The following is a 14414-nucleotide window of genomic DNA, read 5'->3' as shown; positions in this document are numbered from 1 at the left end:
CAAAGTGTCACAGTTCTTTTTATTTTAATTATATCTATTATAATTGATAGTTAATTTATTTAATAATGTATCTGTTTGTTTTATCATTTAAACCCAATCTATTTTTTTTAAGATATTTTGGGTGAAATATTGTGCAATCTTTGTTTGATCATTTATGTAATGCAATGAAACTCATACATTTCTAATGGTGTCTTAAGTGGTGTCACAAACTGTGTCAATGACATATAATAGGGCCCTATGAAATACATTTTATTTTTATTTTCAAATTCTATTTTTTCCATTTGAATGTTTCTAAATATTTTTTCTTCTTCTTCTGGAATCCATTTTAATGGTTCATTTCGATTAATTAGATTGTTAAAATTGAATTTATGAAACATGCAATTTAACAACAATTTATTACAAGTTTAACAAAAATAAAAATTGTAGGTACCTATGGTTATTTTTTTATTTTTCCCAAATTAGTTTAATTAAATGTTTATAATCAAAAAGCATGTCTTCTCAACTGAATTCATAAAACTTTAACCACTAAATCGTTTATTTTATTTTTATTTTACAATAATTGGGCCGTATGAAATGTTCGATTTTTGTGTGTTGTCTTTTAACTTAAAGCATTAACAATTTAATTAATCTTTTAAAATGTAATCAAATGAAAAGTAAACCATTTTAACGTTCTCCAATTCTGAAATATTTTCTTTTCTGCTAACATAATCATGGCCGTGTGAATATTACACATAACTTTAGGTAAGATAAACTAAAAATTATTTTATTTTTTTATACAAAATGTAATATCTTTCTCCTCCTCTAATGCAGTGTTAGTTGCAGTTTTGCGTTTGGAGTCACTGGTGTGGTTGTGATTAACGGTCTCTGTCCTTTGCTTTAGTCCGTTCTATGGCGATGACTTCTACTTTGAAATCCCGCGCCCATTCCAATGCCTGTCCTTCTACGTGTACGCCAAGAGCATGTTCCAAATAAGGGATCTACCTGTAGGTCAGTATCTTTCACCCTTGTTTTGTCTCATGTACAAGACTAATACACAGTGTACATGTCAACTAAAGATTGCGTGTGTGTTTGTAGGTAAAGTAGCCATCAGGAAGGAAGATCTGTATAAGTACTGCGGGAAAGAGAACTGGTTTCACTTACAACCCGTGGATCCAAACTCAGAAGTTCAGGTGAGTGAACATTTAGATGGCATTGAAGTTATTCAGCACACAAACACACACCCAACAGAGCAATACATGAATACACAGCCTTACTTCCCTTCTGTGGTTAGTCACCAACCGTGGTTTGGGCCAATCGGGTGACATTATGATTACTCATTGCCTCGCTATACCCAATGAGATCAATGTATGATTAGTCAGCTCTTATATGTGGTCCAATGACTTGAAAGCAGATGAAGGCCTAACTCCACATCCTGTTTTTGTGTATGGTGTATGCACAGATCTGTTTTGTACACAAGTATGGTTCACTATTCAGCAGAACCGGGGGCAGTGGGTGTGGATTAACTGTATCAGAAACAAAAAGTGTTTACGTAAAGGAATTTGCGTTTTGTAAAAGTCTGTTTTGAAAAAGAAAAAAAATAATAATTGGAGGGCAATTTCAAATACCGGTAGCAGTTTGCCAACCAAGGAAATTAAACTTAGCAACCAAGATTTGCATAAGTGTTTTTTACGTTTGTATGTGTATTGATAAAATCGTTTTAATTGAAATTTGGCAATATTTTGAATACTTGCAATATATTTGTAAAGATTTCTCTATGTAATGAAGTGGCATTGTGAATATTGTTCAATTTTATTTGACTTTTTAGTAGTTTTTTTTTTTTAAACGGTGTCAGTTGGCTAGTTTCTTGCAACTTGCAAGATATTTTAGTAGCGATACTTTAAGACTGGAATACACTACATGACTTTTGCTCAGATTTTTGCCCGATTTGCAGTCTAGAAGAGTCGACAATAATTGCTGAAAGTGTGCACCAGTCTGCAGATTTTGGACAGTCACAAAATCGCGTAGTGTAAGATGGGCACAGACTGATTCCATCATTCTATCCATATTAGCATATTAAAACACGTTTGATATTTTGAGCCGATTTTAGAGCACATATCGTAATGTATGACGCGTTGCTACTGAAGCCGAAGCTGTCCTCTATCTACCAGTGTTGCAAATACAAATACAATAACAATACAAAAGTAAATTAAAGGGATAGTTCACCCAAAAATTAAAATTCTGTCATTAATTACTCTCCCTCATGTCGTTCCAAACCCATAAGACTTTCATTCATCTTCAGAACACAAATGAAGATCTTTTTTTGATGAAATCTGAGAGCTTTCTGTTCCTCCGTTGACAGCAACGCAACTGACACTTTGATGCTTCATAAAGTTCATAAAAGAGATCGTAAAACTAATCCATATGAATTGAGCGGTTTAGTCCAAATTTTCTGAAGATATTCGATTGCTTTATATGCTGAACAGATTCAATTTAGGCTTTTATTCACATATAAACATTGATCAGTGAACATAAACAGAAGCTCAACCGAACCTGCTTGCAGAAGCTCAAACTACTGCATTACACACAAGAATGAAGCTCAATCGCTCGACGTGCGAGAACCAATGAGGTTCAGTTTACCACAACTGATGTGTGAGTTGATGAATGTTTACATGTGAATAAAAGCCTAAAATCAATCTGCTCATCATATAAAGCGATCGTGTCTCTTCAGAAAATTTGGACTAAACCGCTCAATTCTTATGGATTAGTTTTACAATCTCTTCAGGAACTTTTTGAAGCGACAAAGTGTCAGTTGCGTAGCTTTCAACGGAGGAACAGAAAGCTCTCAGATTTCATCAAAAAAGATCTTCATTTGTGTTCTATAGATAAACGAAAGTCTTGCGGGTTTGGAACGACATGAGGGAGAGTAATGACAGAATTTTATCTTTTAAAACTGTCTTTAACAGAACACGTGTAACAAATAAGCCTCAATATTTGACTCATGAGCACAGATAAAACAACTGACTACACCACTCAACTCTAACTCCCATTGTAATTTGTAGAGTCCATACTGACCGCGGCCGTGAATGCATCCAAATGCTCGTCAGCACAGAGTCGCTACAACAATTGCTGCAGTCCTCTCCTGCACATCCATGCTTGTTTCATCTGTCATGCGTCTGCTAGCAATGAGCCGCGTGTATCTGTACTGAGTTTGTGTTCGGAACAATTTGAAAGTCTGTTAGTGATCATCTTCAATCGTTTAGTGTGCAATACCTGGTTTTTCTCTGTAACCATTTAAAAGTTGCCCATTGTTTTATAATTTGGTAAGTCTTTAAAAGTCGTGTAGTGTATTCCATCCTTTAGCAGTAAAACATATCTGTTGAGTTGATAAGATTATTTTCTCTAAATCAGTTCAAATAAGAAGTTCTAATATTTTCAATTAATATTTTATTAATATTTACAATTAATAGTTTAGAAACTCTGATTCAGTAATTTTTCTCACACAGAATTGTTTTTGGGTAGTCTGTTCTGTTGTTTTTTATTATAGTAAAATATTTTTATAAAAATTACTCTCTATTGCAGTGTATTGTTATATTGGTGCTTATACCGTAATAAAGGTTATTCACTTCAGTTTTGCATACATTTAGTAAAAAACTGTGGAACAAAATATTTTTTTAAAAACTTAATTTCTACTGTATTGCAATTCTTGCATCATTTGCGATCTACTTGGCAAAACTTGCAGTTTGATAGACATTTTTTACTAAAAAAACATGTTCTGGCTATTTTCGCACTCGAATGAAACCAGATCTCAAAATATAGAGTATTGTCAAAATGCTGCAAAATATTGATTGGCTCTTAATAACCCTTGAGTTGAAATGTTGCCGTGTTATTTTACGACCACGTTAAACACTGTGGTTTATGTGTCTTTAACCCTGAGGACGAGAAAAAGGTGGGTGGCAGTTACATCCGATAACGTTCAGAGCCGCCCTGAACTGGCTGAAATCACAAGAAAGACGTTCCTCCATCTCGGTGTTCAAAAAGCCCTTACGTACTCCAAAAACCTTAAACAACTTATGTACACAAAACAAGTTGTTTCTTTTCCGGTCTTTCCACATACTTGTAAAACTAGCGATTAACGGATATTGTAACTGTACTGTATGTTGCAAACCGATCTCTACTTCGCAGGTATAAATGATTAATGACACGATTCAATGAATAGATTTTTGCCTCTGCAGATTGGCACTTGATATTGCATAAAAAAATATTTAAAAAAAGTAGTTCTATAGTATCTGTCTGCTTTGGATATCTGTTAACGTTGAGTTAGTGGTGCGTTCTCGGTGTCATTTTTCAAAGGAACTTGCACAAAATATTGCGTAGGAGTATGTGGGCGTTTTTATGTCGTTTTCTTCTCTATCTTTCTCCCTCCCTGTCCTATCCTTCTCGCCTCTCCTATGTTTGCACTCTTTCTCATTCTGACACTATCAGCCTCAACAAATTTGCCTGGCTGGATAGGTTATTTCAACATATATCATATTATATCATAAACATGTCCATCATGATAAAAGTCCAGACACTAAATGTTTTTGAAGTTTATATTCAGCGCCATGGCCCTCAAAACACATTCTGCATTTCAAGTAAATATTTCGGATATATACGGGTTGTACAGTATAAAAATCATTGTCTATGGAGAGTCCCCACGAAGATTGAAAAACCTAACGTGTGTATAAATAGCTCTAATGAAGTGTAATTGCATCTGTGTTGGATATTGTGACAGAAGTCTTTCTACTTTGACAGGGGAAGGTTCATTTAGAGATGAAGCTGAATGAACTGATCACAGAGAATGGATCCGTCTGCCAGCAGCTTGTGGTCCAGTAAGTGATGCCTGTCAGTCAGTGCGTGTGTTTGTGTGTTTTTAAATGTGTTTGAGCAGCACAACATGAATTGGCATTCACAACCCATTGTACTTCTGTAACGTTACATACTTCAATGTGAAACAGGATATCAATAAGTCAAGGTTTGGCTAGTCGGCAGGGCCTCTTTATCCCCTGCTGATAGAAGTCTTAACTAGTCTTTCTCCATTGATGGCCAGTCAAAAGCAACTGTGTATTTTTTTTTTTTTTTTTTTTTGGTAACACCATATACTGTAGGCTATATCACTTATATTTCATTATATTATAGTAGATGTTTTACCAGTATCCAATATCCATATTATAGTAGTATCCGTTGTCTGCAGTGGGTTGGTGAGTTCATGAAGAAACATTCTATTCTACTTCACTATTCCTTAATCCCTTCCTATTCTAGTTTGTACTATACTGAATGATGGCTGAATGATGTTAATGTAAATTAAAAGCTTAAAATTAATTAAATCATACAAATCAAGGAATAAATAGGACGGCGGTGAAAATAAAATTGAAACTCCATCTCTGCATGCTGCGTATAACAGTGTGAACCAGGATCACTTTATTTTCATGTTCGCATAATTTGCTACATTTTTGTGGACAGTTTTCTTCATGTTATCATATTTGTAACGAGAAGTGTTTATAAACCCACCGTAAATTACTTTCTGTAGTTTTCTGCCAAAGTAAATTCTTTCAAACATTAAACCCTCAAGAATTTAAGACAATAATGGTGTACACACTATACAATATGGTCTTATTTGTTAACATTAGTTAAAATGAGCTAGCTATGATCAATATATTATTACAGCATTTATTTCACCTTTTTTAATGTTAGTTTATAAAAATACAGTTGTTAATTTTTTGTTCATGTTATTTTACAGTGCATTTACTAATACATTTTTCAAATCAAAAGTTGTATCTGTTAACATTAGTTAATGTAGAACATTAAGTTTAATAATCGCTTTATAGGGATGCACAATATATCGGCCGCCATATCGGTATCGGCCGATATATGTTCATTTTTAATGTTATCGTCATTGGCCCAATAAGAAAATTAGGCCGATAAATAATGTATTATTTCCTTCAGCTGAGACACTTGTCGCCATGATGGTTTTGAATTGCTTAAAATATGACTGGAATCACTTCAAAAAGGAAAATACACTTAACCCTTTAAGTGTCACCCCCCTTTTTTTGAATATACATGAAAATGCACATTTCGAACTTAAATGGTTGTAATTCAAGAATGCTTTGGAATATAGACGTAAGATTGGTCTTGTTTTAAAGAAGACATTTGGCAGATTCTTGTAGAAGTGAAATAAATTAAGAAAGTGAAATAGAAAAAAAGTTATAGAAGTTTGAGTTTATGAAAATGTACAATGTAAAAAATTTAATTATTCATATTTTATATAAAATATATATTTTCAAAACCTGGGCGACTCTAAAACTGCAAAAAAAATCAAAGCCAAAAATCTGAACAAGTTGTGTTTCAAATTTTAGGTTGATATCTCAAAAAATGAGCTTTCAGTAAGATTTTGTTTGGGCGCAGTACCAAACTTTTTCACTAGATGACAACCAGACTCCATTACTGCCCATATAAGGGCGCCTCCATTTCCATATGTGTTTTGAATGATATGAACCATTATTTCCACAATTTTCATACAATTTATGAAGTAGACATCCTATTCAGAAGTAATATGAGAAGTTTGGCAGATTTTGATATGATTTCAACCTCTAAGAAACATAAAAAGAACACGCATGTGCGTTTTAGCTTCCTGCCACATCATATAATTTTTTTCTTTATATAAAAAAAAAAATTCAGACCTTTTTTTTTTAATAATTGAATGGATGCTATCTTTTGAACTCTTGGAATGAAAACAAACTGAGGTTTCTACCCTTCTTTCATGATTTTTCATGTTCATCACTATTTCAAAATAAAGGTCTAAGAGTATGAAAATATTATTGTTGCAAATTGATAAATTACGGCTCCTCTGTAATTTATTTTGAAAATCAATCACCAAATATGGAAACTAGAGATTGTAAGCTTTCAAATGATATATAGTTTGTCAAGATTAGTTTAGGTTTAGTATAGGATATTACTGTTTTAAAAATGTAAAGGATTTGGGCCCACCGGTGGGCCCGTGACACTTAAGGGGTTAAGTGTAACATGCTGTCACATAGGCTGCATAAAATTATAATGAGAACATTATAATTGTGTGCTTGGGACACAGATTTTAATGGTGAGACTTTTGTTTTTGCAATCAGGCTCTCAAAAGTTATATAAAAATTTGGATTTAGATTTATCGCCCAATATATCGGTTATCGGCTTTCAAAGATAAAGATTTATCGTTTATCGGTATAAGCCAAAATTTATAAGCCAAAACTATACTTCAGAAGTATAGTTAACTAAAGAGTTTCCAAAATAATAATGTATTATTTCAGTTTTCTTATAAGATTAAATGTTTATCGAATTGCAGTTCATGGCAAAATAATCACTAAGTAAATAAGAAGATGTTTTCCTGCATGTCATGTGACCATTAACTGACATCAGAGAACTGTAAACATGCTAATGTGTTGTTAAGTTATTATTATATTTCACTAATTTAAAATGTTAGGGGATCTGTCCTTCAAAAAATATTTTGTCAAATGGCTTCGTCTGACAAAAATGATAGGGAATCTCTGATCTAGACAACTGCCACTGAGATAACAGGGGGATGTTGGTATGTTTTTCTATATAAAAAAAACTACTGCATAAGTTTGAAATGGCCATTATCTGGTTTACCAGTGTGCTTTCATTGTACTTCACGCGCAGTATACGTGAGGTACGCATTCTGCGACATGTGGACTATAACTTCAGAGGTGTGTGTGTCGTCTAGGAGGGCGAGAATACCGGTGTTCAATTTCACACCACTACAGGGTTGCGTGTGTATTTTCTTTAATGGTGTGAAAAATGGTCTGACTCAATATAGAGTTGCTGACGTGCATCTCTGTGTTTAATGTTGGCCATCGCTGTTCATTCACACTCTCCCACAGAGCAGGTTGACGAAAGAGGAAGCGATGCCGTGACTGCAGGAAGCCCGCACTGCGCTGTTTCTGTGGTTTTGTTTTGCCGTCACACTGCTTTTTTCTCTCTTTCATGCTCTCTCCCTCTCTGTCGTTCTTTCTCACCTTCCTTCACCGCTTCATGGCTGTCACCATGACGACTACAAGTGTGAATTACTTCCTGTCTTGGATAGCAGTGCTTCTGCTTTCACCCTTCTTATCTGACACCTTCATTTATGCACGTTCTTCTTTCATCCTCTCATGCTCTCATTCATTCATATTTTAACTTGTGACGTGGAGGAACCTCTGACAAAGTCAACATCAGGGTTCAACAATAAGGATGGCTGAGAGGGTTTGGGGCCAGTTCATTGAGCTGCTACTTTGGCACTATATATTACATTTGTTGATCATGTGGCTTGCAAATGCAAACATTTGGTTGTATGGTTGCATGTATTAAACATTGGTGACATTTGAACCAGAAGAATTTACAACAATGCAGTGTTGTCTAGCTAACTAATATAGATAAGATTTTATCAGAATTTTGAGAATGACTTGTAATCGAGTGCAACAGTCAGATTCCAGAAGTAAAAACTCCATTCATTTTCTCCATTAAGGAAATTGAATTTGAACGATAACTTATAAACCTTTAAAGACAGCCTTACTTTGAGCTACAAGGTTGTTGAAGCCGTCAGCCAACATTATTACAACTTAGTTTTAAAATAATCATGTTTAACAGTGGAATTCACAAAAAAAACTACATTGCCCATGATGCTGTGCAAAAAAATCCACCAATCGGAGTTGAAACAAGCAAAACGCGTCAAAATATCTTTTTAGCCCCGACCCCTCCCACCGAGTCAGTCGATCTCTCTCTACGCTCTCAAAATACTTAAATATTTGAATATACATACATATTTTTATTTGTATATATAATCAACATTTTTAAATTAGTAGTTTATTTTATCTTTCTCCATCATTTTTAATTCGATTATGCTGTTTTTTTGTCCATTTTTTTGAATACTTTTTTGATACCAATCAAAGTTTGTAATGTTATGATTCACCTCATAGCTCATTGGCTTCGTTCATGGCTTATAACACTTTTATCAAAGACTTTTTTGAAATCCTAATGGGAGAAACGAATGGAAAAATACTTCCAGAAGCAACACCGCTGAAAAAGTGGGCGGGCACTGTTGCACTCTAAAGTCACAAAATCTCCAAACAAGTCAGTCATGTTTTGCACTATGTGCCTTTGTTTCCAGCAAAGTGTGTGTATGGATTAATCATGTTGTATGTTTGTACTTCCTGCTGTTATTGCAAATTGCAAAAACATACAGTGCGTTTGAAATCAAATAGGATCTACTGACGACGCGCAAATTAAAGAACACAGACGCAGCCAGATCATTTCCATAATGGCAAACGCAATCTACCAAGAGCTGCGCAAATTAGCGTTTGGTTTAAGACTATGATGCTTTTTTAGGCGTTAAATAATGGCGCAAACACCAGTAAATTGACTAGCGCAAACCTTAGTAAATCACCTTGCATGATTCTTTTAAATACTCTCCTCCCACAAATTTTGCATCTGAAAGGGAAACTCCTACAAATGCATCTGCAATAAGTTCAGCCACAAACATTACTGTCCACGCCTTTTCAGCGCTAACTTTCCATTCCAGTAAATCCATTCCAGACAGTAGCGTTTTAACGCCAAAAGAGGGTTTGCGCTGGCGCAAGCTGTTAGTAAATCTGGCCCATAGTATTCGAAAAATAGTAGGCGAAAAGTTCCCAGGATGACCCACTACTTCTGTTGAGATTCTGAAGTGTGCATTCGATGGACACTTTACTATCCCATGAGGCCACGGGAGAAAGGAGATGTGAATGGCAGTGAAGCGTCGCAACTGATGCGATAGGTCAGATGACATTGACAACATGGGGGATGTAGTACGTCCAAATTTCATTCATACTATATATAACATACTTTTTTAATGGTTGCAAAGTAAGTTTCAAAACAAATGTAGTACCTACTATACATTATACACCATAAATTACAACTCGTAAATTAAAGTTTTTTTTTACTTTCTTTTAAAGAAAATTATAGTTTTTTTGTAAAAAGTTAAACAAACACCTTTACTTTTGTGACTCACATAAAATGTTTATATGTATATTTTGAAGTAATATTACAATATAAAATAACTTTTTTCTATTTTAATATATTTTAAAATGTAATTTATTCCTGTGATCAAAGCTGCATTTTCAGCATCATCATTACTCCAGTCTTCAGTGTCACATGGTCCTTCAGAAATCATTCTAATATGCTGATCAAGAAACATTTCTTAATATTATCAATGTCGAAAACAGTTGTGCTGCTTAATATTTTGTTGCAAACTGTGATACAATTTATAATTATTCACTGATGAATAGAACGTTCAAAAGAACAGGAGTTATCTGAAATATAAATAAATAAAACGTATATAATTGTAACATTTTTAAATATCTTAACTGTCACTTTCGATCAATTTAATGCATCCTTGCTGAATAAAATTATTATTCTTATAAATAAACAATCAAATAAAAATCTGTAGTACTGGTCAGGATGGAGAACATGGCATAACAAATGGACCCTGTTTACTTTATTAATACATGTTTCTGATCTTGTTGTGATTGATTTTGTGATATTGGTGCTTTTAATTTCAAGGGAAGAGGCCAAATAGTTAATTAAGCATTATTTAGTTTAGACTATAGCCTAAAACAGTAGCCTAAATATCCTGTTTCACTTGGAAATGTGTCAACCAAGTCAAATTGGTTAAGAATGCTGTTTGATGTTGACTTGAATGGTGTGTTGTTTAATCACACATTCTGCTGTTTGATATTTAATGTTACTTTCAATAACAGGCTCATTAATGCCGCGATGTGTGTGTCTTTTGCAGGATAATTGCGTGTCAGGGTTTGCCGTTGATAAGTGGACAGAACTGTGACCCGTACGCCACAGTAACACTTGTAGGGCCCGCCAGGTAGGTTTATAAACATTATAAATCACAAGGTTTACTGTAAAGGAACAGAGGTTTGCATAAAACCTGATGGTTTCTAATGAAGTACTGAAAACAGTCAAAATGCATTATTGTGATTGTTTCTAAATCAATCAGTCATGAGATTGTTTCGGCCTCTGTCACCGATCTAGGCTGAAATGAGTACATAACATCCGCTCTGATTCAATAATAACATCCTGCTCTCTGTCTTTCTGTTTTTCTCTCTCTCAGGTCTGACCAGAAAAAAACTAAAGTGAAGAAGAAAACCAGCGACCCTCAGTTTGAGGAGACCTTTCATTTTGAGGTACAGCCTCATCCATTCATTCAGCAATAGTTCATGAATGTTGATTTTGTGAGTCTAAATCATGTTTCTGAGCCCCCTTATATGGCTTAAAAAGGTATCGTCATTGATTTTGATCATGTCGGAGTTAGGGGTGTGCCGGTTTCAGAATTGGTGATGACGGTTATGACGTGAGTCAAATGTGACGGTTCGTAACATAACCGCAAGACAACTAGAAGTGAATGTGCTTTCCATTAAATGTATCACACACACACACAGTAAACAAATCCTTAACAAACAAACGTTGCAATGAACGTGCTTTGTTTTAAATAAATCACACACAGTAAACAAAACCTTAACGAAAAAACTTTGGAATGAACTTTGCAATTTAGACGCGCAAACTGCGTGCCGGTGCGGTGAGACGTGCATGCTCGGGCAGATTCGGCTTGAAGTCGGTCATCCTTGGATGCGGCGTCGCGCGCGCTGTTACAAAAAAAGCCGTGCACACAGCCAAGCCAAATGGGGTCTTGCCGGTCTTGCGCACCGAATGCGTCATTTTTGCCGCGCGCACCTTCGCGATCGTGCGGACGCGTCGAGTATAAACAAGGCTTTACTCCGTGTCAGCGCGCGCTCTGATCGGTGTGCATAGACCTCTCCCGAATCATCTCCAGCAGTAGCAGCCTCCGTTTCCCTCGTAAGATGATATTAGTATTTAAACATTCTCTATGATAAAAAATGTTTGTAAAAAATATTTTAATAGCACGGTTTTGGCGGTTATAGAGTTCTAATGACGGTGTTCAACTATAACCGTCGGTCTCACGGTTATATAATAACCGTCACACCCCTAGTCGGAGTTATGATTTCTTGTGGATGCGGTATGCATTTGTAGCATTAGCCATATTCATATACAATTCACAATGTTTCTGCAGGTCACAAGGTCAAGCAGTTACAAGGGGAGGTCACACTTCCAGGTGGAGGAGGAGGACATAGAGAAACTAGAGATCAAGTGAGTTCTCTTCTTTATTGTGTTGGCATTGTTTCATGTTAGCCTCTCCTGGATGTATGTTTTTTGTTGTTTTATTTAGTTTTGTTCTCTTCTCTTCTTCATTGTTGTGTTGTCAATGTTTCATCCTTGCCTCTTCCGGTAGGATGTACAGTATGTTTTTTTTGTTCTCTTCTCTTCTTCATTGTTGTGTTGGCATTGTTTCATCTTAGCCTCTTCTGGCTGGATGTATGTTTGTTTTTGTTTTGTTTTGTTCTGTTCTCTTCTCTTCTTCATTGTTGTGTTGGCATTGTTTCATCTTTGTCTCTTCTGGCTGGATGTATGTTTGTTTTTGTTTTGTTCATCATGTTTTCATTGTTTTAACTTTTGCTTCTCTTTGGCCGGGTGCAGACTTTTGTTTTTGTGCGAAGCCTTTTTAAAAACAGCATATAACTGCACATATTGACTGTTTGTGGATGATTATGGTAATCAGGGATGAGTGCTTATTTGATTGGAAGACTGTATGTAATGTCCAAAATATTGATGAATGTGGCTTTGCTCTGATTTGACACATAATGTGCCACTCTGAATTGTCCCATATAGCCCTCTGCAGAAGCTGACAGGTAAGAGTAGGTGAAACCACCAGACGGCACATTAGATCATGCTACTAATGTGTGTGTGTGTGTGTGTGTGTATGTTTATGCATGATTTTGTGTGTTGTTGGTTTTCCACTCAAAGGCAATTTATTTGTGTGCATGTTTGAAATGAGAAAAAGCTTCATCCAGTAGTGGAGAGAAAAATGACTAACCCACCTTGATGCAACTGCATCTATACTCTGCGTGCTGGATTTCAGATTCAGTTTGACTGAAAATGGGAGAAGTTCAAATGTGTGCTTTTCTGGGGGTAGAATACATTGAAACAGAGCACTGTTTGTGTTTGTAAATGAACATTTAGCTAATGCACACTCTCTTGTACTCTCCCTTGCAGGGTAGAGCTGTGGAATAATGGTAACTTGGCACAGGACGTGTTCCTCGGAGAGACACGGGTATCTGTGAAAATCCTGAGAAACGACCATGTACACAAAGCATGGTAAGAACGAACACACACACACACACACACTCTTGTACATCTATCTTTATAAGGGACATTCATTGACACAATGCAATCTCTAGCCGCTTACCCTAACCTTACTCATCACAACTAACCCGAACCCTTACCCTAAACCTACCCTTAACCTAATTATAACCTTATCCCTAAAACCAAGTCTTGACCCTCAAACAGGCCTTTAAAGGGGTCTCAGAAAGTGAGGGCCGGCCAAAATGTCCTCACTTTACTCTCTTTGTCCTCATTCCAATGGTCTAAAACTCAAACTGGTCCTCACAAAGATAGTTGTACAAGTACACACACACACACACACACACACACACACACACACACACACACACACACACACACACACACACACACACACACACACACACACACACACACTCACACTCACTCAGAAGTAGGGCTGGACAATATATGGAATATTCAATTTGCTGGCAATATCCACCTATTTGAAAGCAAGTGTTTTAATGTAATATTGCAAACTAGTATTTCTTATCATATTACTTGAATTTATTATCGTAATCATAATCAGCGTTTATAGCGTAAATAGTTTTACTATCACTTTGTTATTTTTCTAATTGGAAGTCGTGCATTCACAGAAAATAGTTTCTTCTGCATTTAATTACTTCTGCATAAAATTATGCAACACGTGAACTATTTATTCTTTTTTGGGGTTTTTTTTTGTCCAGGTTTATTAATTTATTGAAAAAATACAGCAAACCTACAATATGTAGTTCGTACAATGACTTCACAACTCTTATTATTATTTAAATGATCATATTAACAAAACTGCTTATTAATATATAGGTTTTTTTGTCCACTGAAATCACGTGGTGTAACTACTGATCTATACAAATGTATATAGAGCTGTGGTTGTAACCAATATGCAGTCTCTCTAAACCCCTCCTTTCCATGAGGCTACTCTGCTCTGATTGGTCAGACGGCCATTCTGTTGTGATTGCCGTTTTGTTTTCAACACAAAGCGGTAGACCAATCACCATATCTGAATCTCAGCTCTTCCTCAACACTTTACACACAGTGATATAAACAGTTACGACGGCGTCGGTTTTACCTTATCAAGTCCTTACTCTTTTGAAGTGCATGCAAAGTGC

The 14414-nt window shown here is 35.6% G+C and overlaps 1 protein-coding gene across 1 annotated transcript in view; it reads left to right on the top strand.

Moving 5' to 3' along the window:
- The window catches only part of rasa2 (RAS p21 protein activator 2), a 47790-nt gene that overhangs the window by 15989 nt on the left and 17387 nt on the right, over nucleotides 1-14414 (top strand). The window contains exons 3-9 of the mRNA XM_056239400.1: nucleotides 881-987; nucleotides 1075-1169; nucleotides 4771-4847; nucleotides 10832-10915; nucleotides 11162-11234; nucleotides 12140-12216; nucleotides 13180-13281. Coding sequence (XP_056095375.1) covers nucleotides 881-987; nucleotides 1075-1169; nucleotides 4771-4847; nucleotides 10832-10915; nucleotides 11162-11234; nucleotides 12140-12216; nucleotides 13180-13281 — 615 coding nt within the window. The remainder of the gene's footprint in view (nucleotides 1-880; nucleotides 988-1074; nucleotides 1170-4770; nucleotides 4848-10831; nucleotides 10916-11161; nucleotides 11235-12139; nucleotides 12217-13179; nucleotides 13282-14414) is intronic.

This window comes from Rhinichthys klamathensis, unplaced genomic scaffold (assembly GCF_029890125.1).
Source record: "Rhinichthys klamathensis goyatoka isolate OS25496 unplaced genomic scaffold, OSU_Roscu_1.1 h1tg000561l_1, whole genome shotgun sequence".
Taxonomy (NCBI): domain Eukaryota; kingdom Metazoa; phylum Chordata; class Actinopteri; order Cypriniformes; family Leuciscidae; genus Rhinichthys; species Rhinichthys klamathensis.
The sequence above is the reverse complement of the archived record's forward strand: the minus strand, read 5'-3'. Positions and strand labels throughout refer to the sequence as shown.